Here is a 27,628-nt window from a genome sequence, read left to right as displayed (position 1 = left end):
CGCTAATCTGTCACTTGCAGTTTGTAAGAACCTGTCAAGCACATCGCTATCTTTCTTTGACGGACAGGTTGGGTCTTCAGTGTATTAAATCAAAATTTATCAAGAAACACCAGGACGATGCAGTGAGGGGAAACATGCAATTTACTGAAAGAACAACGTGCTATATGGTCTGTCACTGGTCACCGTCTGGACCTGTGAAATGGGACATGAGGAAAGTGGCATTTCAGCTCTCGACAGACAGCGTTGACCTCAGACCAGCCTCAGCGAGGTTTGTAAGGATGGATTTGTAAGGACAGGGGAGTGCTCCTCTGGGTCAGCGGGCAGGATGGAGAAGTGAATCATTCCATTTCCTTTTCAAAATTGATGTGCTGGGATACAATCACTGTACGTCTCTAATCTGGGTCAGAATAGGCTGCGAGGTGGAAGAGTTATTATTCTCTGCGGTCCGTCAGGTGGATTCAATCTGGATAATTATCAGGTCAAAGAGGTCCTCTGTATTTCACCCTCTCTGAGCCAATCTCACCTCTGACCCCTGAGGTGGCAGCAGTCGCCAGCCCTCAGCTAGCTACTCAACCATCACATTTCTGACAGCCTTTCATATCAGCGATGGATGGAGTGTTTGCAGACAGGCAGCCGGACCAGACGCCACACAGACGCAGCAAAGAGGCCCCCAGGGACGCACTATTGGATGCCACCGGGGGCCTGGATGGGCCCCCTGAGCGTGTGAGGGGAATGCAGGGAAATTTCACAAGACGTTGCTTGTTTCCGAAGGTACAGTAGCGTCCAACCGCATGTATGTTCACTCACATACACGTGCATGAAGACGCACACACATATACGTGGACGGATCCTGCTGACGTGCAGCTTATGAAATTCCACACCTGCCTTCAAAACTTCCTCTCCGACGTCCATGATGAAATCTTTAGTGGTTTTAGAGTATCAGAATATATGAAAGTGAAAGAGAAAGAGACAAGAGCAGTAATTCAAGGGTATAATTAAAATAAAAAAATAACTCTTCTAAATTCATGCATATTTGTATCTGACTTGATTTAAAGTTTTAGTCTGCAAGATTCTGTGTTTTGGTTTCACTTTGCCATCATGTTTGGTGGTAAGCTGATTGTTTTTGGACACTTTCTAGAAATAATTTGGCAAATGAGGAGCATATTGACTCTGCTTGAAGTAGGTGTTACTCTTTTTCTACTCTGTTGCTGCAGCTGCCAATGCAAACCACATTCCTTCCTGTACCAGGATATTTCTCAGCAAAGACCTGATGGATGCCGGATGTTTAGAAGAATTGCTTTTAGGTTGAATCACAACTGTGTTGAATTAATCAAACACCAGGAGGAACAAAACATAAATGTATTCAGGAAAAAGCCTTTGGATTGTCAGGTCAAGTCTTTTCTCATTTAAGTGCCAAATTCTCAGTCAGGAAGATTACAAAATGACATGCAGTTCAAGGGACATCTCTTCCTTTTTTTGATTAGATAGATTGAGCTCAAGCTTTAGAATAGATTGATCTACATTAATATGCAAAAGCAGAGCAGGGCCACCACCACAGATCCACACAATGTGTGAAGAAAAAAAGAAGAAGAGAGAAGAAGTGATTTGGGAGGTATATGGCCTGAATTTGGACTGTTTGCTTGTCTCACATGCACTCCAAAGCCAAGCTGTCCTGTCCTGACAGGTTGACACCATCATTTACTCATCAGTTCAAGGTCATTTCACAGATTGATGGATAAGGCCGTGGGCCAGGGGAGTGGCTGACAGGGGGGGCCTTGGGCCTGTTGTTTGGCCGCTGAGGCTGTGTTTACTCTCTGTTGTCTCTGAGCAGCACCCCATCAAAAGCCAGCATGGCCATTCTGGATCCAGCAAGAGGGAAAGGGAAAAAAAATATGGGGACAAAGAGAGAACAGGAGGAAGAGGTGGGGAAGGGGGAGGGGAGGAGCAATGAGCTGTCTGTGGCCTGAGAGGAGGGACGGGCCCAGGGATATGACTGATTACAGGCGGGGTCAGAGTTCAAGGCCAATGCTCAGGCCCCAGCTCTCTGTAATGGGGGCAGGAAGGGGGATGTGGGGCACAGAGAGGGGCCGCAAACAAGAAAGGCAGGTCTTGGTGAAAGAAAGCGGGGAAAAAAAGAGAAGAAAAGAAAAAAATACCCTTTGAAAGGATTCTGCGATGAAATGTCCAGATTTGTGTGGTAGCCTGTTCCTTCAGATGTTGGCCATTAATTATAAAACACCTCAGCGCTCACACACACTTGAAACATGTTTTTTTCTTTAGGAGTTTTCTAAATCATTTAGAGAAAGAGAGCAAATTCTCTCATACCTTCGTTCACCACAAGGCAGAATTTAATTTTCATCATGATCAGCTACATTTTGACCTTTTCTTCCACGACATAATTAAAGTTTTAACACCATGAAATACAGCCTTTTACATTCATATAAAGCTCAACATAAAATCTCTACATGGACACAAAACAAGCAAAAGAAAAAACTCAAAACAAAAATGCTCCTCCTGTTTTAACTAATGGTAACATATACAAAATGGAGTGTATTAGTTGCAATGGATGAAATATTCAGAAGAAAAATTCTACAAGCTTGGAAACTGCATTGTCTAAAGAAATTAGTCATTCACTTGATCATCTGTTAAATCTTAATGCTTAACATAAGTAAGAGCCTCCATATATTCTCAAATATATGCAGCCTTTAATATGTAAGTTATCCTTTCTAATGGCAGACTTTATAACATCCATCTTATCCATTGAGTAGTGCTTGGCCACTGTTGTTTTGCTTGGTGCAAAACATTTTTTGGCGTAAAGCAAGCTGGGGTCTATAAATGCTCGTTCATTTTTACTAGAATTATGTTTCTCTGGCTATAAGCCCAACAGAAAAAGCTTAAGGTCCAGTGAGACTCTCACCTCTTCCCAAAATGTTTTAATCTTTCTGTAAAGCCAAATACAACGAAATAATACATTATCACTTTTCAAACAATACAGGCTGGCTTTAAATCTCACAATTATTAAACCGTGTGATGTGAGAGCTTGTGCAGCTTGTACGTGCTGGATGATTACACGTGTCAGCTTTAGAGACTTAAGAGTGAGGTGAGTCCTTATACATAATTAGCAACAGCTCTCACAGAGGCTTCAAATAGCCACTGTAGCATGTTTTACAGGAGCCTGGTCAGCAAAAGCCAATAATGAACGGGGTAACAATAATGTGTGTGTGTTTGTGTCTGAGCGTGTGTGTATCAAGATCAGTTGAGATGTGACAGAGAGAGCAAACACACAGCAGCAACGTCTGTTTAAAGAAGCAGCCAATCAGCTCTTCTCTGACACCATCGCATCTTATACAGCATTTCACGTACAGCTTCGTCTTCTTCGTGTGTGTAAAGTGTGTAAAGTGTGCGTGTGGATGAGGTGTACAGGGGCAACACATTTGTGAATTTTCATGTTTGATTATGCGTGTGCACAAAATGAATGATGGTCTGCACCACAGGGCTGTTTGTGCACATATGGGCTCACTTGCTTTTTGATTAATGTGTATGCATGCGTGTGTGTGAATGAAATGTACAATCGATTCCCCTTCCTTCGCTTGTCCGATTTGCTTTTGAAGGTCAGCGTCATGAGAGACGGCTGAGGGGAGAAACCTCTGTGTGTGTATATTTTCAAACACAAACACACACACACACACACACACACACACACACACACACAGAGTCATACCCACCACACACATTAATTAAAATATCTCTGCTAGGTGTGCTGCAATCACTGTATATCCAGGCTTCCCCTGTCAGACTGAAAATGGATATATGTGTAAAAAACAGAATCATTGAGCTGCCCGGAGCTGTTGAACATCATTTGCATATCATTACTTTTGTTTTGGCTTGGTTCAGGAGGTAAATTGTGCCCCATGCCATATCATTTTCCTTCTTATCAGGACTTCCACTACACTAGAAAACACACCATGTGGCTTTTAAGGCCTCAGGTAAAACTCACCTTGCTGTGAATTTTCCAACCCGGTCTTCTATAAAATGTTATATACAGCTAAAACGTACGAGGTGGCTGCAGAGAGCATGTTAGCCTCTAATCAAAACAAAAGGGATCTGTAATATATAAAATATTATACTTGAGACTGTGATAATGCATCAGATTGTAATGTGTTCTCAGTTCAGCTTCTCAGTGCAAACTCTTAAGATGCAAATCAAGCGGCTCTGTTCTCTAAATGGCTGACTGCATTTCCTGGTCAACTAGCTGAGTTTATGAGCTAATTAGCTAATGGTAGATCTCAAGCTGATGCCTGCCTCCTTAACCAATCACGTAGCGGGCTTTGTGATGCATGAGATCCATATTAAAGGTCTATAGCATGAACTAATGGTGGCAAGTGGAAACGCTGTGATGCTCTGACTACCCGCTCTATCTTTCTCTCTCTCCTCATTTGTTCTTCCTGCCGACTCATCATTTCTCTTTTGACCACCCGTTCATTTTTCTTCTTCTCTTCTTTTTTTTCTATATATCTCAGTCTGGCCTCTCATTTGTTTCTTCCCTCCTTTGTTAGTCCCGCGCTCCATCTCTCTGACTAATATGAGCTGGTGGAGGCAAGTGGGAGTGGAGCAGTGTATGTGAGCGATGGAGGTGTCTGCTCCCTTCAGTCACTGCTACGGAGAGCAAGTATTGATTTTTTTGGTGCATATTTAACATATTCACTTCATATTTCTCTCACTGAATAATAACAACATACACGGATGGTTGGCTGCCAGGGTCAACTGGAAAAAATTTACTTTCCGTGTGCAGTAATGCATAACAGAACTTACTCAACAACACATTTGCTGGATGGATCGAGAATAGCAGTTTACAATCACACAGCCCGCAGTATTAGCAACAGGCTGGACTTTTGTTCTCCTTTTCAAGTAATGCCTTAAACCAGGTGCAAGAAAACAGTTGAAACATTTTGTTGAACTCATATGGAGCTTCCCTGAGAGGTTATTTGCTTGTATTTTATCAAATGAACTTAAGTCAAAAACATTACAACGGATGCTCTTAAATGACAATAAAAACCCAGAGAAGAAAAGCAGGTCCAGCGTGCGATTATTCATCAATATTATCTCTGTAATGGTACTGTAACTTCATAAATTGCAGTCACTGCAACATGTGTGAGGTGCTGCTGAGAATGGTAACTAACAGAGCTGGTTGCTGGGTCCTTCTCCTCGTGGCATTCATGGGAACTGCCATGGGAAAGCATCCAACATCCAGTCAATAATGCTGCTCACATACAAAGGCACAAATAAATTGAGGCTCATGTCTTGGCAGGCATGAATTCCAGCAGCTGCCGTTTTAGAAGCGACAGAAACACAGAGAAATTGAACATTTGATGATGCCAATGATCTGATCAAGGCAGCAATGATTAATACTGAATTCCATATTACTTCTGTGAGCTGGGGCCACAGATACAGTGAAAGCCATGATGGTTGGGAGAGAAATCTGGGCTGGTAATGTTAATGAGCTTTTAAGAAATGGATTTTTATCCAGATTCTCTGCAGTTCTTTTCCAGAAGGTCTATTAGAGGGTCTTAGTGATCAATTTAAGAGCTAACAAGACTCTTGCTGGAGGGTAAACACCTGCCACAAGAATTTTTCACAACCTGGAAGCCCAAAAGTTACTTTAATTGATGGCTTACAAATCATCTATAAAGTTTTAGTAAATTATTTATTAACCATTAATAAAGCCATTAATTAAGACTTACAAAGCATTTATAAAGGGTGACCTATTTGAAAGTGGTACCAAAATCCCTCCTGCATGTATACACAGAGAATATATATATATGAGCGATAAATTGGTGCATCAGGCTGTAAGCACAGCAGAAGTCTCTAAAAACAGGATGGCGAGAAAATTGCCAAGAAAATGCTCTAGCAAAAAGAAACACATTTGCTTACTAACACTAGAAATTACGGTGTCAAAAAAACAATCACATAAGAATACAAGGAGAAAGTCTTTTTTTTACCTGTTGTTGTTCCTGAGTTTGACATGTCCCCTTGGCTCCAGAATCTGCCCGTTCTTCAGCCAGGTGAGCTGGGGCTCAGGCTCGCCCTGTGCTTGGCAGGTGAAGATAGCGGTGGTGCCGACAGGCCGAGCAATGGACTGCGGAGGTTGAACAAACTCTGCTGGGGCTGAAAGAGGAGGGAAGCTGAGAGTCAGATAAAGTGGCCTGGTTCCCACAACCAAAAAGAACAAATCTGTGCTAGAAAAATAAACTAGAAGATTTAAGCAGGATCCAGCTCCAAAAAAAGTGCCAGGATGCGAGAGAAGAAGAAAACAGACCAAGAATAAAGGGACAAAGTGGGATTGATAAAAAGAAAAAAAAGAAAAATCAAGAGAGAGTGAGAACAAGAGAGGAAAATAAGAAGCGGTGTACTGTATTATAGCTGTATGGTATAAACACTGCAGCGAACCTATAATTAAGGGTCAAACAACAGGATTATAAGAGACACCAGATCAATGCTGATACGAGAAAAGGCATATATGAGTGAGTGAGGGAGGGGGAGAGAGAGAGAGAGAGAGAGAGAGAGAGAGAGAGAGAATGGAAGGACGAGAGCGAGACAATATGGGTCCTGTGCTAAACAGCAACATATTTACATGAAAATAAAGTGACGCAGTTTATTGTTTCCGGTCTCATCCCATGTTATAGGCCTCCAGCTATGGTCAATTAGTGGTAATAACTTATTCATGTGAAATGGTTCTCTTAGGAGAGCAGGTACTTTACTTTAAATCACAGAGTAATTATAGTTACATCCTGGGTTGGTGTTTTTATTTGAGCTGACGCACAGATAGGTATTGTATCATCTCTTCTGCACTCATTATTGTCCCAGTGATTTGATAACCTGAATTATTTATGCCCATATTAACTCAAAAAAATGTTATGGTAATTATAATATCTCAGAGTCATCACTAGAGGGTAAAAAGCGGGAACACATAGCGTATTATATTGCCTCCACTGTCCTTCCTTCCTCCTGTCCCAATCATTTAACTCATCATTACCTGGTGGGGCCGAGCAACTGGAGTCAAATAACATAGAGAGAAACCAGAAACCTGGATCGTGATTCTTAAGCAGCAACTCTTGTTCATAAAGACCTTTCACCATGATTCTCTCATGATTGTCAAGTTTCATCACAATGTAAAGCCGCTTCTAGTCCGTCTCTCATTATTTTCTGAAGCATTCAGCGTCAAGCCCATTCATTCCAACTGAAGACTCAAATCTTAAAAACAGGTTTATAAAATTAAACAGCTGGGCACTGTAGTGCGCAAGGTTACTCAAACAGGACTAAATAGTGCTTTTGTTGGGGACTATTTTCAGCTGTGGATTAATACGCATTTGCTACACATTTACATCTGCAGTGTATGTGGGATTGCATTGACTCAAAGCAAACTGCAGTGTTCATGTTTATTGTAATGAAGGAACGTATCACCAACAATAGTTTTTAGACACAACAATGGAGCTCTATGGCACGGAGGAATAGGTTATATCAGCATTTGGCTACACAGACAGTACTTACTAGCAGGATACATTTATTATTGTTATATAGTTTTGGTCTTTTCAAAGGATTTGTTGACAAGAAGAAAACTACAGAATAACACCACCCTTATCTTTTAATGCAACAGCCAGATTTTTAGCCATTCAGATGTCTTTGTTTATTGTTTTTCTGATACTTTGCTCTGCATCCACTTTAACGTTTTCCTTCCGCTTCATTTGTTTTTATCCCACTGTTCTGTCCTCCACCTTGTTCCTACACTAATAGACAAAATGTTGTCTGACATTTTTTCAATGTAAGCATTTCCATTCTCCCATTGGAAAAGCTAAAGGACCCTTAGGCACTTGAATGGAGGCTGCTGACAGCATGTGATGGTCCTTTCATTTATCTCTCCCTCTGTCCCGACTTCATGGTCTCTCTCTCGCTGTGTTCTTTGAGGGCTGTCTTAAAGGTGAAGGTCAGATGGAGCTTGGAAGATATCGATTTGCACCTGTATGGGTGTGGGTCAGATCATCAGCACCATCCATCCATCTATCTTGCTCTTGTTTTTCCCTTATGGCTCTCACACTTTGACTCCTCCTTCGGTCTTTGTTTCTCTTGTCTCTCTTTTTGTACCCCAAAGGAGCCAAAATGAACCTAATTGATTTGCTGTATCAGTGCATTTGTTTGATGTGTGATGGATTCATAAGTACTCTTGTCTGCATGCATTTGGAGTTCCTGACCGTTGTACTCCTTTTCTGAATTGATAGCCATTGACACCCTCTCATATTTACAGGTGTCAAGTGGCTTATTCACACTAGACTAACACACCAATTCTTCAAGGGCATGCAGTAAAACTTTGTTTATTTTTCTTATAACGAAATAGGCCTAACCCACATTTATTTGACGTTAACAACACACCTTTGTTTCCCCAAATCGATAACAAATACCAAAGACATTGACACATAATTAACATCTGTGGCTTTTCTTTTGTTCCTGCCAGGGTAGGGGCTTGTCTCAGACTTGACAGGCAGATAAAATGAAATATTGATCAGGGTCAATACTGCTATGGGCTGCAGCAAAGTGTGGTCCATCTGATCAATATGTGAGCGAGGCAGATGCTGGGTGTTTCCTGCTTGGTGACAATTAATGCACAAGGCCACCCACACCTGTCCTCATCTCAACACCATCCATCTCTCTCACCTACCATCAAACACTTTACGGTACTGACTGCGATGTTGATGTGATGAAGAACGGACCGAGAGAATAATATTTTCAGAGGGCAACTTCAAAGGATCCTACACTTAAAATGTCATCCAGTGTAAAGATTCACTAGACTAAATTAAAGGCATATAGTGTATACCTGAGTTGCTCTCAAACACCACTTGGCCTTGCTATGACATTGATTGTCTCACTCTTGTATGAGTGTCTCTCATACAATTATACCTCACAAAGTTGGCCTTGTTGCAGGGTTACAATCAGAGAGGAAATGGTTGAGGATTGTTTCTCTCTGATAGTAACACGGCCACAAAACCATCAATGTCTTATATAGAGTTTGTTCTCAAGAACATCAATTGGGCTTTAAAAACAAATACACTTTTACAAATACAGAGGGGCTTTATATTCTTGGCCTGTGAGACTGAACTTAACTGTGTTATAAAGATCAAAACCTGCAATTAAATTCTATTTTTGATGGCAGTAAACATTTTTTTTGTTTTTTATTGGATATGTGTGTCGTCAGAGAGGGGAAATGACTCATAATTACCACACTAAAGAAGCAGACAAAACTACTCTCCTGTTGTAGAATTTGTCAAGCTGTGTTGATTTTAAAAAGCAGTGGGCATGAGGCGAGGATACAAAGACACAGTAAATCAGCCTTTTTTAACAAAAAAAATTCTCTCACTTTTATATCTTCTAACAATACTAATTCCACAGATCTGAAGAAAATCTGCAAACTAAAGAGATATATCTTATTCTCTGATTCATCTTTGAGGGATATATGTATAGAATTACCTAGATTTGTGTTTAAACAGGAAGGAATATCCATGATTATGGAGTTCATGCCAACTTGGTCTCCAAATCCTCTTTTGATCTCGAATCACAAGTATCCCTGTGGACACTGTGCTCAGTGCCTCCAAACTAACAAAACATTCTTTGTTCACCCTATCTCTCAAAAGCAATTTGCCATAAAAGATGTAATCACATGTGCCTCCACAAATGATACTGCACATGAATGGTAAAAAATTCAGCATTCTTGTGACTGCAAAAGTTGATGTCATAGAAATTAGTACTTCTTTATGTGATGTTGTAGATTTGTTTTGTTCTGTGGTATTGTTAGCCAATATTAATGGCACAAGTGATTATGTTAATAAATGAATATGTTCATTTATATTTTCCCACTGAGCTGCCATTGTTGAGGATTTCAATCAAGACGTTGTGATTGGTAAGTTGGACTCATACGCTGTTTGTCCTCACATGTGTGGGGATCACTGACTTTTTATCTTGTGCTATCGTTCTAATGTTTGTGATGCTCTGATCATGGCCCAAGGTTAAAAGCTCAGCTAATTGCAGTGAATTACAACAGAAGTGCTGCTGTGGATTTAAAATATCAAGCAGAGACTTTTTCTGGAGGTGCTTTCTAGTATCCACCTGGTACACCCGGTGCACTAGAAACATTTTAACTGCTGCTTGGCAGGTGGAAAATCCGTCCAAAATGTTGATATGATTTGGTTGGCAGTAATGCGTTCACCCGTAAGTGTGACAGATTTGAACCACCCACTAGTTCAGAATTAGGGATTTAAATTAAAGTCCACCCACATGAAGCACACGAGTGATGCAGCGGCAAAACACTTCACGTCATGGAAGAGATTCTGGCTCAACTACTGGCAGCGGTGCCTCCAGCTGGGCTGTGCTTTCCAACGAACACAACAGAAAGTGTTGGCTGATGGGAAGTTGGTGAAGTTATCATATGGTAGTCACGGTGACTGCATAGAGGTCCACCATAGAATTCACAAGCTTCACCTTATCAACCTTATCACCTGACCACAGCTGTATTTGTCTGCCCTGAGTCCCCCCCCCCCCCCCCACACACACAACTCCTACCCAATCTTTTGAAAACTGCACATTCCTTTTATGTAGAACTCACCTTGGACCACAAGACGTCCCTGAGCAGTCCTACGAACGCGGGTTCCTGGTTTGTTAGCAGCACACACGTAGACTCCTGAGTGCTGCACACCAACATCTGAGATCATCAGGTTTCCTGTGCCGAGTACTTGGATTCCCTCCACACCGATGGGACGGCCATCTACTCGGGGAGAAGAGAGAGAGAGCAGTTGTGAAGGATGGGGAAGAATTTATATAGGGCAGCAAAAAAGGACCAGGTGTGCACATGTACAGTATGTGTTCATGTTAGGTGGGGGTGAACAGGGGTGTGTGTACTACAGTAAAGATCAGAGTGGGCTTAAATAGCCAGCAGGGAAGACTAATTAAATGTATTGTCAGTTTACAGCCACAAGTTGACAGAGGCAGTGCTATTCTTGGCCCTCCGGAGGTCAAGGATGTTGCTTTCACAGTGAAGTGTGTGATTCTCAGAATCGTAATGTCTTGTGACAAAGCAGCAACTACAACAGACACAAGGGTATGAAAGAGAGGAAGGTCCTTGAGACTTTGTTTGCTGTGCGAGTGGCGTACATGCTGCAATTAGTTGTTTTCATTGGGAGCTTGTGAGAGTGTGTTTCTCTCTCTAATGTTTTTACGATTAATTCATGTTTTTATTTTAAATACAGCTTCTCTAATGGATGTTCAGTTAATTAAAGCTTACACACTTGAGGAACCTTTTTCTTCATGCTGTTGTTTGACAAATCCTTGGAGTACATTTGCTTTTAACAGGAGATGTTCCAGCCGCCACTGGGGGACCAGAAACTCTAACTGCAACTTCTAATCTCATATCTCCTTACACAATCCATAGCTGCCTCCTCTCTGCTCTCGCTGTACTTACATGATAAGCTTACACTTTCCTGCGCTCCCCCTCTGCATTCTCAACCCCAACAATGACTTTAGTCTGTCTCTGATATTAGCTATGAGGCCAAGGGTGCATTTTAATCCCATCTATGACTTCCACCTGCAGCCTATAAACCTGTATGGTCCAGATTTAATGAGTTAAAAGGCCAGTCAGGGAGGCAGAGACGCAGAGAGGCAGAGAGATGGGCACCATGCTGGAAACATGCAGAGGCAGAAGCTCCAGCCGGAGACACAAACCAAATCACTAGTCAGCAGTGTATTTTGTGGTGTACTTTCAAATCTTTAATGCAAATAATTAAGGCAAGGAAAGTTTAGAGACAGTTTGTAATCAAATCTTTCTTTGAATAAAACTTGTGACAAATAAACGACTAAGAGAATGTAATAATGCAATGAAATCAGCGTAAAGCTGATGTAAAAAGAGATGCACTTTAATCAGATATGTTCACTGTCCTGCGCAGCAAAAAGCAATTATCAGAATCAGAAATACTTTATTGATCCCTGGGGGGAAATTACACAATTATCAAAGCAAACGCCAAGTCCCTTCAAGATTTTGATGAAAAAAGCCCTTGTTTGAAGACCTAACTTCTCTCACAGCTTTCTGGGGGAAGTCAACAATTCAAAAACCAGCATCACCATCAGAAGAATCTTAAAGTCAGTTAAAAACTTAACTGGCAGCCGGTGCACTGAAGCCAAGCATATGAGCTCTACAGTCTTTGTAAGAAATCTTGCAGCTTAATTTAGACAAAATGTAATCTTGTGGTGATGGATTATGAAGAAGACAATAGGTCTAATTAATCATGACAAGTTATTGAGATGAAATAAATCACTCCAACTTGCCTGCCAAGTAGTTTTGCTCGGCGTCCGTCATTATGATGTGTTTTATTGCTATTTCTGCATTTTTCCATTATCACAAAAAACTCATTGGGCCGAGAAGTAACAGTCCAGTGAGCTTTTGTGTTAACAAAAGCAGTCTTGTTTTTTTTCTTGCCTTTTTCTACCATATTTTTTTCTCTCTCTCTTGCCCCCTCCATTACTTTCTCTCTGTCAGGCACTAATTAACTTAGTGTCAGAAAAGAAAGAGCACAAGCTAGCAGGCTGCGGTGCTGTTCAATGAATAGCTGCAAACAAACTCTGGCATTAAGGAGTGACTGATGTGAAACTATCAGATTCATCATGCAGTTTATCCCAGCCTCCCTGCCGTAATCTAATACATACAAATCCCATCGTGTTAGCATTTCATTCTAGCAACATTGTGTAAGGCAATACCCTCAATCTGATTATGCCCAACAGCTTGGGAGGGGCAGCAATTTACATTTGGAACAGCAAATCAGATTGGATAATAAGTAAAGAAAACAGATAGCAGATTGAAAAATTGGTCATGACAGACTTTGAGTGATAGTCAAGAAAAATTGCACATGGAGGGAGGAGGAAACTAATCGTATCTGTCTCAGCGCCCAATAGCAATTACTCAGAGGCTCTCCAGTGTTTCGAAGGAGCTTCAACTTCATCAACAGATGAAGCAGGCATTTATCAACACAGAGCCCAACATAATGTTTAGCCCTAAGGCCAAATGTTGAATACCATTGCCTCATGTATATACAATAGATATACTGTACCAAATGTATTCACATGTACATTACACAATGCAGGACAGATCAAAGCTGTGCTGCAAAAGAATATACACACACAAGGACACACAGCACATACGGCCCACACGAAGCACACGCATAAATGCACACTGTGATTGTACCTTGGCTCAGTGACACATTATTCCTCAAACACTACCACACACATGAAAAATTCAAACCACATATATATATGCACCTTCTGTGGCCTTTTCTTTGATCTGATCAGGAATCTTTCTCACCTAGTCTGCTCCAAGACACAATTGGCCGAGGGTATCCGGTAGCAACGCACTCCAAGATGGCGGTTTGGTGAACAGTGAGTGTGAGGTTTTCTGGACCGACCAGGATCATAGGCTCTTTGTAAACAGATGACTGGGAGCCTGGAAAACATGGGGAGAGGGGAGCATAAGATGGGAATGAGCATGATGGATGGCATCCTTTAATTGGATTTCTCCGGAGTGCTTTGGCTAGATATGCTGTATCTCCTGGATCAGGAGGGACAATAGGTTTGGAAAATCTTGGGAATATGAATGGAAGATAAAACAGACGGAGAGGACAAAAGAACAGTACACAACACAGATTTACAGATCTACAGTGAGGGTGTGTATATTACAAAGGCTGCTCATAGTTTGTAGATGTGAGATTTGTTAAATATAATAACCTGATACAGTGAGGAGGGCCTCAGCGCTGTGTTTCACTCCTGCACTGTTATGGGCCACACAGCAGAACTTTCCACTGTCCTCCTCACGCACTCCTGTAATCTGCAGAACACCTGTCGGCAGAAGAGTGTACCTACCAGAGAGAAAAGAAGATATAAGACAGAAGGAAACAAGTGAAAGTGCTGCCGTCTCTAATAAGTGTCATTCCGTGATGTGGTTTGGTCCAACCTCTCGTCCTTGGTGTCCACCGCGAGGCTGTCTTTTTCCCAGCTGATGACAGGCTCTGGCAGACCATGGATCTGGCACTGGAATCTAGCCACACCAGACTCCTCAGCATGTACCGACTCTGGTTGGACATGGAAGTCTGCCATAGCTGTAGAGGGGGGGGAGAGGGGGATATTAGGTCATATTAGGCAGCTACAGAGCAACAAGGCTGGCTGCTTACATACATATTTGTAGACTGAGCAAAGTATGGGGAATTCTCCTGAGAAGTAGTATGTTGTCCTTTACCATCTAGTCATTATGTCTGCAAGGGTCAAATAGCTTCACAACAACACTGTGTGAAGTGCCACTGTCACATGAATGCATTCATTAACACATACTATAGAGAAAACTCAAGATAAGGAACGATAATTCACAGAGTGTGAAGACTAAGATCAATGTAAAATGGCTGTATTTATGACACAAGCAATGTCTTATATAACAGTGTTCAAAATGACGTGCACGCTTCTCAGAAGGAGCAATACTGCCGGTTATAAACTTATTGTTTTAAAGAAAGTTCTCTTCTCAACTGCTCTGGAGAAAAATCTTTCCAAAACAACTCAAGACACCGTGTGGTTCGGAAAGATAGTGTGACTACATGCAGGATAAATATGGACACTAAAACTATACTGACACCCATGACCAACTAAAGTAATGCCTTGAATAACCTGTACACACTGAAGGACAGTTAGTTTAACTATTTTCTGTGATGGCTACAACTTATTACTGCACTGCGGTGGTTTTCCTCAAAGGAATTGTTGTGTTGTGTTCTTTTTACTCTTCTTTGTACACAAATGTTGTTGCAGACACTTGAATATTTGGCGCAATATGCCAATGATGTACTCTTGCACTGCCTTTACTAGTGCCTGGTGTAGTAATCTACCCTGGAGCTGAAGAAGTGGAAAGTCATGACATTGTACAACCTTGTGTTTTTCATTTAAGAAGCTTTTACTTGATGACGGAAGGCAACTGGAAGAGATATACTATGATATAGTATAGTAATATCTGATTAATGCTATTTTGATTCAAATCCTACATTTATTTTCTACAAATGTCATTGTGAAGAAACAAGTTATAGGAGCATGTCTGTCATTTCTGCTCAAGAGAAGACAATCACATATGTATCTAAGCCACAGTCATCAGCTTCTAAAGGTGATCTCTACATATATATGTAAGTACAGGGCAAGCATGGGGATTTCATGCCATATGTTAACATTTAGTATGTAGGTCAGGCATGTTCTTAAATATGCATGCTAACACAGACAAAGACAACACACACACACGGCCATACAGCGAAACCAGTATCAATATCTCTACAGAGAGCCTCATTCAGCTGTACTTCACAGATCCACTCCCTGCTGAACAAAGGCGGCATCGAAGGTGGAGCCAGAGACAAACTCAATTAGAGAGAGGCCCTCTTCTTCCACAGTTCTACCACCTTCTTCAACACAAGTGCACTCATTTAAATGTCAACCATAATTAACTTGGACGTAGGAGGACTTATCTGAACACTGTTAGCATAACAAGAGGGACGGACCCCTTATTATTTCATAACCTCCTGCTCTTCCCAACCTGTAGCCTGCATTAATTCATTACTCACAGGATGAGCATGGTTATTTATGCCTGAGAAAATGCTTGTCTGTTTATCCTTCCATTCATTTCTTTTGTACCTCCTGTTTGTTTCCCCTTGTCTTTATTTTGCACTGTGGATAATGAGTTTAATTTGTTTACTGACTAATATCTATTATTTCTGCATTGAATCTTTTCTACTGACATGTCTTGCATGTATATTTTATACTTGTCAAGAGTTGATATGGAGACATAGTACAGTTTAAAATGTCTGTGTTTAAATGAAACCACAAACATACTTGTTAATGGGAAAGAGATGGAGAGAGATAGAGAGAGATACTTCATGTAGAGTGGCAGTACTTTAGAACAATGTGGCTGCATCAGTGGTCTAACGTTGCGATTATTCCATTTCAGAGCTTAATGAGAAGTGTGGCATTCTCCAACACGACTTGACCTTAGATCTCTGAATGGATGTATGGAGCTCTGATGAAAATTTAAACCTGCTAATTTAGTATTCTTCCAGTGGTGACAGTTCACTCTTCCTAAGCTATCAGTTCTCTGTGAGGAGCGATAGCATGTTCACTTCCCATCATTTTTGTCTCAAGATAAAAAACGCCTAGAAGAAATTACACAGCCTGACAGATTTCACAGGGACATATTTTTTATTTTGCCTCTCTACTATGAGGCCACACTGTACATTCTACAGGGGTAAGTCAGCCTAAGTGCCTATCTCAAGGGCTCAATTGCAATTTTTCCACCTGGGACTCACAACCTTCTAGCCATAAAATGTTTTAGGCTAGCCTCACTGCGAAGCATTGATGGCTTAAAAGTCACAGAGAACATCAGTAATAGTTTATCACCAAACCACTATTATAATACATATACAGTTATTTACATGTTCTTAACATGTGATAACAACTACTTCCTTTTACCACAGTGAACTGCAAGACCTAAAACATTCTTCACTTTCATTTCAATTTACTTAAGTTGTAAAACACTGAAATTCATCGCAAACTTGTCAAGTTTCAAATTATTGTATATTTCCAATGACAGAATATTGGCCCATAAGAACATTTTTATGGCTTCTCAGTTCTTTTCCAGACTGCGTGTTGACAGAAGCAATCAGCAATACTTTCTGTCTTGGCCTGCTGTAATATGGAGCCCGGAGCAGAGACTGGCAGAGTGTAGTATTGAATTAAAGCCCTGAAGGCTCCGTCACTGCTGATGCAGGAAGGTTAGATGCAGTGAAACAGCTAGGAATCCTTCAGAACACGATACACAGAAAACAAGGAGCTCAGAGTTACTAATGTGATCAAAGAAGCTCACGGCCTTGGAATACAGTCTCAAATTAAGATACACACATGCATGCACACTGGGAACACTGGGGACAAGGAGAAAGAAACTAAATTGCACTTGAATGCTGAAGAACAAGGGAGTTAAAAAGGAGGACCGGTGCCTATAGGAGCTTTCTTGTGCATCTCTGCCAAGTAGTCATGGTGTCCGCTGATCTGGCTGTTGTGTGTGTCCGCCAACATAACCCCCTTAACGGGCCCCACCCTTGGCCCTCATGCATAAAACATGGCTTCCCTAAGAGGCCCACACCCCTGCGACTGTCGACACACTCGTAGAATCAGACATAATCGGAAAAATCACAATAGGTTTACATACGTAGATAAACGCATACAGAAACAGAGAAAATTGTTAACCATCTGTGCTGGATGTAAAGGAAAGCAGCCGTTGGTAATCTGCATTGTGCTTTTGCCTTTCATTGTTGGAAAGGTTGCAGAGTTAATCTAAAGTGATACAGCTCAGCTACAACACACACACATATAAACAAATGCAAAGAGCTGCTTCAACAGAAACACACAACTATATCAATCGCCCTCGACACTCTAGGAAAAGACACACAAGGAAACGAGGCGCTCTCACTCATCCCAACACGTAGCCCCAACAGACATGTTCCTCTATTGTTTTTCGCTCTTCCTTTGCTAAGTGTTGACAGACACTCACACATGATTAAAGACTGTCCACTACCAGCATGACGCTGCTGGCTTAAATGGAGCAGGTCTAATTACTGCAATAAGGGAGAGAATGGTTGGGGTGCATACTAAAAAGAAATCCATACACAAGTGCACAGGGAGGAGATTGCTCCTTGAACATATGTTTGATGGTTCCACTGTGACAACCACAAAAGAAGAATGAATGAGGGAGTAATATGAGGGAAGGCCACAGACAAGAAATGTGAAGCGTGGTGATTTAGACGGGCAGCTGAGCTGTAAATCAGGTCTTGTCAAAACTCTGGTCATCTAATAATGGACAACAAGTGAGTGGCACTGTTCCGCACAACTTACACCCGAATAGATCCAAAAAGGAGTCAGAACTTAAAAAATTTAAGTGATAATTTCACATGCTTATCCTGGAAAGACACACAAAGGATGAAATATAAATCCAAGTGCAGATGTACTATTACTGATTATTGAGTTCGAGGGCCAATAACAAGCTAAAAGGGCAGTCGATATTGACGAATTTCCCCTTCCTTCAATTCTACACTACTGGTCATGTACAACAGAAATTTACGCTAGTGGATTTTCTGCCTTTTCCATATGAGTAACTCAGATCTGATGAAGAAACGTAGATTAAATGGTGATTATCTGAATGACCCCTAGCTGAATAATGTTTTTGCCTAATGGCCCCAAAGTAATGATCCATTTCTTTATTGCTCGGTTAAACACACACACACCCTCAACAGAGAATAATTAACAAGGTGATTAAAAGCCCAAACTGTGTTTTCTATGACAACTCCTACTGCAGTGATCAAATCAGCCAATCGGATGAGATATTACCATGTTTTTTTACAGATATGTGGTCACATGTGGATGTTATTTTTCCTGTGCTGGGGATGATTCATTGATATGACAGAGGTAATGATGCCAGAAGAGGGACGGACATCTTACAGCACCATTCAAACCTGCAGCTATGCCGAAAAGCTTCAGTGAACTCCCATGTTATAATGTCATCGGCCTCCCTCACATCTCTCCTTGCCTCCAGCTTCCCCCCACTGTACATTTCAACTGTTTGCTCGGCTCTCCATTGCACCCCACGAGTCCTCTCAAGCCTGTGACATCATTAAGCACGTGTTGTTCAAGCAGCGGTGATGACTGCCGTACCCACCCAACCCCCACTTTGGTAAACCAGTAAAATAGAGATGAGGCCCATAAATAATAGAGATGGTGCATGGTGCTATTCCAGCGTGGAGAGCCCACACTTCAACAGCCTTTAAATAGGCATCCCTGAAATAGCAGCCCTGTGTGCTGGGACCCTAGAGATGGCATTTTAATGCAGATGTGATATTTTATTGGCTCCCTGCCCCACTGGAACCCCCTCCACCCCCATCCTGCGCCAAAGCCTGGGCACCCCTGTGATCAATCTGCTGGTTCGTGGTGCGTGATGCTTATCACCTATGAAAGGAAGGGCTTCATGTGCGTGGGCTGTTCCTCTGACACACTCTCATTCCCCTCCTTTAATGCTTTGACACATTAACACCTTCCTGTGTCAGTACCTGCATGAGCAAAAGCATCAATAGAGCTGCACATCTTCCACTCGGGCTCAGGTGGCAGATGTACATTTGTTCATGAGGACAGTAAGGCTCAGGCACCAGACCTACTGATCATTTATATTAAAAGCTCTCCAATATACCTGTAACATTGCTTATACAGCAGGACCTTACACGCATGCTTTCTTGTTATTTTTTCTCACAGTTTTTCTCAGCTTTTCATTTTACTGTTTTACGTTATGATGACAAATAAATCTCCTTGTTATACCTTATGTGTTTTTTGTTGTATCTGACACATGATCAGTATTGCTTCTTTACCAACAGGCACATGTGGTGGTCCAGTGCAAACTTTGCCTTTACATGTTGTAGGCATGGTTTGTCTATCAGAGTCAGAAATCAGTTCATTGCCACAACACAAAATGGTCACAATGTCGTCAAAAACTACACACAAATGTTGGCCACTTACACCTAAGTAGCAACCCACGAGTGACCAAACAAATATGGAGCGCAGTTACCACAAAAAAAGTGGTCACAACTTAGCCTTTGGTTTTGCAAGCTTTCATAAAAGCGAAAACTAAGTACACGACACAACACGACTAAGCGTCTACAACCATGGTAGCGGCTCTGTGAGAAGTACAGCTGAGACTGATGGGAATGTCGTTAATTTTGCAGGTATTTAGTGAAAAGCCTAGGTATTTGACAAATAAAAATTTTGACCAAATGATTGCGCAAGATGAAATGTCAGGTGATGATCCAAGTTACCCTGAGGGTAGGAGCGTGAATGTGTGCACCAAATGTCATGGCAAACCATCCAATAGCTGTTGAGATATTTCACTAAAAAGCACAAATGTCAACTTCATGTTGGCACTAGAGGAAAAGTCAGGTGATCACGTCATTAGAATTCATCGTCTGGAAACCATGAATGTCTGTACTGAATTTCAGCTTAACCCATCCGATAGTTGTTGAAATATTTCAGTCTGGACCAAAGTGGTTCACCAACCGACCGACATTGCCATCCCCAGAGCCACAGCGCAAATGTGTCTAAAAACTACCTGCGCGATCACCTATATGGTTTTTAAAATATCAATATTGCATGGTGTGACCTTGTTCCAAATGTAGAAAGAGGATGTTGAGAAGAATCTGGCAGCATAGCATGAGTCACAATTATATAATGCAATCAAACACCACGTCGTGAGCTTTTTTTGTTGCAACAAATGGCACATCAGAAGACACAGATCAGCTAAATGTCAACCAAAGAACTCATATATTCTGTCCACTTCAATTACAGACCTAGTTCTTCTTTTCATGATTTTCTGGCCTTTCCTTGACTTGTCTTCGGTGATTCTCTCCTTTTTAATTTCCTACACTCGCGGCTGAACATGACAGATTTTCTTACTTGAGTGAATTTCCCCTCTCATATTACAAAATTGTTTTGACTGGAATTTAATTGCCTTTTCTGCTCGTGTTGCAAGCTTGTTTGCATTAGGCTTTCCAGTGGTGTGATTGTCCTTAGTTTGTTGTATTGATCAATACTGTGGAGCTTGTGTGCACTAAGTTAAATATAGGAAGATTGATGGCTGCTATTAAGGCTCTATGTAGAAGGTGGAGGGAGCAGCAATGCTACAACAGTTATCCCTCACAAAAATGCTTTCCTTCTTTGTTTAACCAAAAAGTTAAATAGCTTCTCCATGCAGATTTTCTTTGTCTTCTATATTAAACTAAATCTCTTTAGGTTTTGAAGTGTTGGTTAGAAGAAAAACAAACAATTTTGTCAACTTAGACTTTAAGGAAATCGTGATGGCCACTTTTTAGTATTTTATGGAACAAACAATTAATCAATAAATCAAGAATATAATCTACAAGATTAATCGATAATGAAAATAATTGCAGCCCTATTCCGGATTGTGCAATATAATGTTTTCAAATATTTTGCTCCTCCATACAGTACATATGGTAAAGCAAATGTTTCATCTTGTCTTGTTTCATCTGGTCAGCATTAATTACATGTAGCAGTATTATATTATATAACATTGCTACTGTAAACTCTTTGGTGGCTCAATAAGCAAACATTATTATACTGCATGCCAAGACGGCCAATACTGTGCAAACACTGAAACAGCATAATTAGATGGTGTAAATTATATCAGTGTAAATTCAAAGTTAGCTATCACTTGCTCTGCATTAGCTATCAGTAGCAAAGTAATTAAGGGGAGAAGATAAAAGTTTTTGTTGCACAAAGAGAGTATGATGGGAAAGGCTCATTGCTCTCACTGTAGTTGCCCCCCCCCCCCTTCCTAACCTCTCCACCCCAGGGACAAAGCCTGGGCCTCCCCTGGTGCCCTGCTCTGTGCCTCCGTCACACCCCTTACTCCTGCGCCACCTCAAGCCCCCTCCACCACACACCACACCCCATGGTCCCTCTGGCCTATGCTCCTCCCACTCCAGCACCCCCAGCCCCTGTACTTCTGCCCTGCCCCAGTAGCCCCAAATCTCCCCACTAAGCCTCCTACACTCAGTTCAGCATGCAGACCCTAATTAAAGAGAGACCCATTAAAGCACAACAGATGCTGAAAATTAAGGGATTATTTAAATGATTCCCAGTCGCAGTTTGGGTAAGATTAGAGACAAGCGAGAGAGTGAGAAAGAGCTGGGGGAGGACAACAGAGAAAGGAGGGTTAAAATAACAGACAAACCAGTGCCTTGAAAAGTGGCATTTGATTTTAAATTAACTGCCAGTGTTTCTTCTTGTTGGTGTCAACCTTGTTGATATTGTTTCCTCCTTTTTAAATTAAAGTAAAGTGGTTAATAAGTGTTTGTGCACGCAGAGGCTCACAAGCAACAAAGAAGGGATTTGATGTGTGAGAATAAAAAGAGCATGCCTTTTGTATCATTTACGCACTAACTGGGCGTAAAACTGCATACTCATTAAACAACTTCAAACAGTCTCTCATGACGCAGAGGAGAGGCCTCACTGGCCAGTGTAAGACGAGGACAGGTGTGAGCTTTTTAGCGAGTTTTTTTCTTCATATGCTGTCTAGCTATCACCTGAATGTAACTTTTCAAGTTTAAGAAAACAATATCTCTCTTAAAACAACATGCAGCCTAATAGTTTTCCATTTCAGTTTCCAGGTTGTACACTGTGGAAGTAATGCTGCTTCTGCTCTGATTTAAAAACAGAGAGATAAAGAGGATTCAAGGACACAGACGGCTCAGTGAGTGAGCATACTCAGCCATTACAGCAGCCTGGGATCCTCTACTTGAAAGAATTTGATCTCCTCTTAACTTGCCCCCTCCTTAGTTTATCCCTCTGCCAAATTACCACCTTATTAAGGACATTGTACATGGGATAACCCCAGAGAGCTGAAGTCCCATCAACTTTTCAAGCCTACGTTCCACCAGCCTCAGCCAGACAATGCTTTTTTTTTCATATAGAGGGGTTCTTTCTAAAAAGCTGAATAATGATACTGGAGTTCTGTCCATATTCTAAATTAACTTCAGTTCTGGCTTGGAAAATTTGAGGACCATGTCTTACCTTTGGTAAATTTTATCTTGGTTAAAATAGCAAGGTGCTTTCCTTGTCCTAGCAGCACTGTACCTTTCACTATCCAGATATCTATTTAAATCTGAATTTGGGCAGAAAACATCTTTTCAGAGAGAGTAATAAAAGAAAACATCTATTGGAAAATATCACAAGAACTGAAAGCTAGTATACCAGAAGCTAAACTGTAAGTGGGTCAGGATTTGGACTCTCTATAGGCTGCTGATTTCCTACCTTTTCTCTTCTCTTTAACTTGCTAAGTAGCGGAGAGTAAATCTTTTAAGTTAATGAAATTCTTTTCTCTTGAGCATTTGAGGGAGAAATAAGCTTTCCTTAAGGGTCTGTGCTCAAAATCATTTGGTAGCAGAAGAAGAAATTCATCTACTTTACTCGCACATGCATACAAACCAAGTGTTTATTGCAGAGAGTAATGTACCTTAAATATTCTGTCACACCTGATTGTTGCTGGGAAGAGGCTATGCATTCACAGTGCCATTCTCTACTTGCCCAGAGGCCACATATCTAATTAATATCGCCAATACCTCAGCATGCAACTGCCTGCTTTAGAATTCAAATGAGATGCCTCTCCTATCACCCTACCAGTATATATGAGCTCATATCCACATGAATTATGTGCTGTCTTTTATTCAGCTCATTCACTGTACGCTCTCTGCACAAAAGTCAAACCCTACAACTGCTTTATCCCTGCCTTGTCTTGTTTTCGTTGTCTCGTTTCTCACTGTTGGAGAGTTTGAAATATTCTAAAACGTTTAGAGACATCTGGGGTAAAATAACACGTATATTCAAATGGAAATGCCATTAAATTCTTCTTTGGCTCGTCTCCGCCTCTTGTTTTGTGAGGCCAGAAATAAGCGAGGCCCGCAGACAGCAGTGCCACTGAATAACAACCTGGACGGACATTTGGCATCACAATTCTCCTCAGTCCAACACTCATTACTTCCCCCTCATTAGAGGACAACTGTTGGGTAGGGAGGCCACTCTGAGGAGGCCAGGATGAAGCTCTCCCGAAAAGTCTTTCCTTTGTGCTGCTGTTTCTTGATCATATATCGCTGGTGGAAAGAGGCAAATAAAGAGACATTTCTGAGATGAATATACCTTGATGTGTGTGTGTGTGTGTGTGTGTGTGTTCCTTCCTCAGAGTGTAGCATGCAGTGTTAACTATGCATCTGACAGTGATTTTGAGGGGGGCTGGTCTGAACCAGGGGTAGATGGATGACCCCACATCTGGCACTCCCACGGGACATCTGAAAGACGCAGGGCGGGACTGGCCCATGCGCTCCACTGAATCTCACAGCACCCTGAAAACTGGTCTCCCCAAATGGCTGAAACGGCTTTGTAAATCTTACCCCTTCTTCACTCCACACACACACACACACACACACACACACACACACACACACACACACACACACACACACACACACACAGACACAGACAGACAGAGAAGCCTCTGGTAGCTGTAAGAGGGAGGTCCACTGTGCCTCAGCTGCGCGGTTCCCATTGGGCATTTATCTCTGTCTCAGTGTCCCTTTTGATTTCCAAAATTCTCGCATCACAGTTTCCAAAAATGCGGTCCTGTCAAAAAATTCACACAAATCCATCAAAGAGAGTGACAACTGCAAGTCTCCAGTTGCCCATTTAATCTCCAGTCTAGGGCTGAGCAATATGGACCAATGTGTTTTTTTTTAAACATTGGAGTGCAATATTCATATGTTGAATCCCAGTTAGTCTCATTAGCTTCTAAACCAACCAAAGACTGCTGTAGTTAAACCTCTACTAAAGAAACCACACCTTGATCCACGGTCTCTGGATAATTATCGACCAGTCTCTAACCTTCCATTCCTTCAAAAGTAGAGAAGAGTTGTGTCTCAGCAACTTTCAGTCCACATATTTAACAGTAATCTTGTGATGTGTGATATTGGGCTATATAAATAAAAATGGATTTGACTATACACATTATGCAAAAAATGTGACTTGACCAAAAGAATTAGATTTATCTTCTTGCCCTGGTCCAGTCTCTTCACACTAAGCCGCAAAGCAAAAGCCTGAGCCACGTATGGAGCTCATTTCCATATGTGCGATGTATATGTGCATGTCCTCAAATCTTCTTTTTGGCAGCGTTTGTGGTGTCACTAAATGTAGATGGCAATCTCTCAGTGAATGGCACACTTCTCTGCTTATCCATATTGTGCAGGCCTGCCCTCATTTTAGACTGCTTTCTGTTCTGCCTTTTCTCCTTTTTTTCTACTTCTTCCTTTACTTTTTCACTGCCACATAATCTTTAAAAAGAGTGGACAGGCAATTATGGTGTTTAAAATGAAAACCTTTCCATTTATTTAACAAGAATTGGCTTTAACATAGGGCTAATAAGTAGGAGTAATATCCCCACCACCTGCCATATTTACCTTACCACAGATAAGGGAGTTTATCTTTGAATGGAGGATGGGAATGTGTAGAAACAGAATAAAAACCCTATGTTCCAAACATATGTAACATGCTGTAGAGGAGAATGACTGTGGTCATAAAGCAGCGTGGTTCACACAGGTTATACATTAAAAAGTTGGAGTGTTTGAGTGTGCAGGGTGCTGACAGAATCAGGCTCATTCATTTCTGAGAAATGATCCATGTTACTTGGATACCAGCCCTGGGACACGCTGTCACTTTTACACTCAGCTTAAAACACGTGGACACACTTATTCACGCATGATGGCTTATGCGCAGCAAAGGTGGACAGACATGCAGCCTCTTACTGACATGCACAAAAATGAGTTTCTCTCTCTCCCTAATGTGCGCACACACACACACACACACACACACACACACACACACACACACACACACAATCACTCACACCCCTCCCTGCTCCGTCAGCTCAACTGACAGCAGTAATGAGTTTCTTCTCTGCATAAGCCAACTGGCACCCACTCAAGGGAATTTTTCAGGCCGAATTGCGGCCATTAATCACAATCCCGGGCAACACAGTGCCATCACGTGTGTGGCAAACAGAGAAGCGTTCGTGGGGGGCAATGGGACTACAACATAGTGGGCTGATGAGGAAGAATGAAAAGGACCATAAAATATATAATAGCACTTCATAAAGAAAACATTTGGTTTGGTAAATCATCTCCTTCTTGAGGGGAAGTCTGGGCCTTGGCTCATACTGGGCTAAATGGATGATAAAGACAGGAAGAATCAAAAGCCCAGATGCTCTATTCTGTAAATATGAGCTCAATTACTGTGAGGAGAGATGCTGTAACATCAATCATGACCAACAAGATAGGTGGGACATACTTCTGCCAACCACTGCACGCCTTTGGGAACTCGTAGCAGCAACACAGACACACATTCATGTACATGTAAACAGAGAAGGAAATGTTGTGTGTGCTGAAGACTCAAACTTAAATGCCTAAAATGGAGCATAGAGAGATGCAGTGGAATAAATACTGAATAATTCTGGGGCAGCTACAGTGACAGCAGCCCTTTAAGAGTATTTAAGATAATGACAAATAGAGCAGCAGCTGTTAATGTATGGAAAAGTGCCATCACCTCGTTTTGTGACGTCAAGACATTGTCACCAGCACATCCTCTTGTTGAGACAGCTGGAAACTCAAAGTCTGTGCCTCCTATTCTTTTCTTTTCACTGTCTATTCCCTCCCTCTTTCCCTCCATTCAGGCTGCCAGCTGACTGCGGTCACCAGGGATATTACTGCCCTTTGCTGATCCGCAAAAGCAGCCCCCCCCCGATTCGCCTCCAAACTGGCTAATCCTGATGAATTTGTGTTAATATGCAGACAGTAACCCCAAGCTCATTTTGTACACACATGTGCGACCCCTCCGCCACGCCCACTGCATGGAATCTAGTTCACACCAATTCAGGGAGAAAAATAACCATAGAGGAAGAAGGAGAAAGAGGAAAGGCAAGTGCAGGCCCTGTCATAACCACTTAGCGTTACAAGACAGTGGGTGAGAAATGAAAGCCCTTTGTCTCTGCCTCTACCTATAGTGTGTGTGCAAACAAAGACTGTGCAGATACTGTATTTGTGAAGATGGCATATCTGTTCTATCAGATAATGAAATACCATTTTCAGGATTTGAGTAAACAAAGGGCAGCACTGGATTTACATAAATTGAGAGAAACAATTTTTTCTGTGGAAAAGGCTAGCGCTTATGAACAATGGAATGAAATATAGGCTTTGTCTTTGTAGTGATTGCTTACTGTAAATCAAATTCCTGTTAATTAATCAGAATTACAAATTGACTTGTGGGTCTAAGCAGCTCAAGGCATCAATTTTTGGTTACTTCTTTTCTGGTGACTTCATTGTTGATTATTTTCTCGATTCATCTGTTTGTTTACAAAATGTCAGAAAGTGATATATTAAAATTGCTTGATTTGTTTGACCAACAGCCCCAAACCTAAATATATTCAGTTTCCTATCATATAAGACAAAGGAAAGTAGCAAATCATCACACCGCATAGGAACCAGGAAATGTTTGGCATTTTTGCTTGAAAAAGAACGATTAATCGATTATCAAAATAGTTTCCCATTAATATTCTCTGAAACGACTATTTGATTAATTGACTAATCTTTCCAGCTCTAGACCACCTATTCTTGTTTTTTTAACACTTGAAGTAGCTGAGTATTACACATTACTTTTACCATAAAATGTTTTGATATGTTGCACAAGTGTTTCCCTAACTGAAAGTCAACACTTGGGATGTTTCTGAGCAGTCCCTCACTCACACATCAATGGTTCTACACACTGCTATTAGACATGATGCCAATGATGTCCTCAAATCACAAAGGTTGACAAAGAACACACAAGCAGTCTTTAGAGGTGGTTCTATGACTGTCAAGCTCTCGTCTCGTCTATTCCCTGC

The 27,628-nt window shown here is 41.4% G+C and overlaps 1 protein-coding gene across 1 annotated transcript in view; it reads right to left on the bottom strand.

Moving 5' to 3' along the window:
- Window positions 1-27,628, bottom strand: part of igdcc3 (immunoglobulin superfamily, DCC subclass, member 3) — a 51,275-nt gene that overhangs the window by 6,477 nt on the left and 17,170 nt on the right. The window contains exons 3-7 of the mRNA XM_070907975.1: window positions 14,036-14,180; window positions 13,810-13,940; window positions 13,391-13,528; window positions 10,649-10,807; window positions 6,000-6,165 (exon numbers count right to left, since the gene is read on the bottom strand). Of these exons, the coding sequence (XP_070764076.1) occupies window positions 6,000-6,165; window positions 10,649-10,807; window positions 13,391-13,528; window positions 13,810-13,940; window positions 14,036-14,180 (739 nt within the window). The remainder of the gene's footprint in view (window positions 1-5,999; window positions 6,166-10,648; window positions 10,808-13,390; window positions 13,529-13,809; window positions 13,941-14,035; window positions 14,181-27,628) is intronic.

Source organism: Enoplosus armatus, chromosome 1, assembly GCF_043641665.1.
Source record: "Enoplosus armatus isolate fEnoArm2 chromosome 1, fEnoArm2.hap1, whole genome shotgun sequence".
NCBI classification, from domain to species: domain Eukaryota; kingdom Metazoa; phylum Chordata; class Actinopteri; order Centrarchiformes; family Enoplosidae; genus Enoplosus; species Enoplosus armatus.
This window is presented reverse-complemented; position numbering and strand designations above follow the sequence as displayed.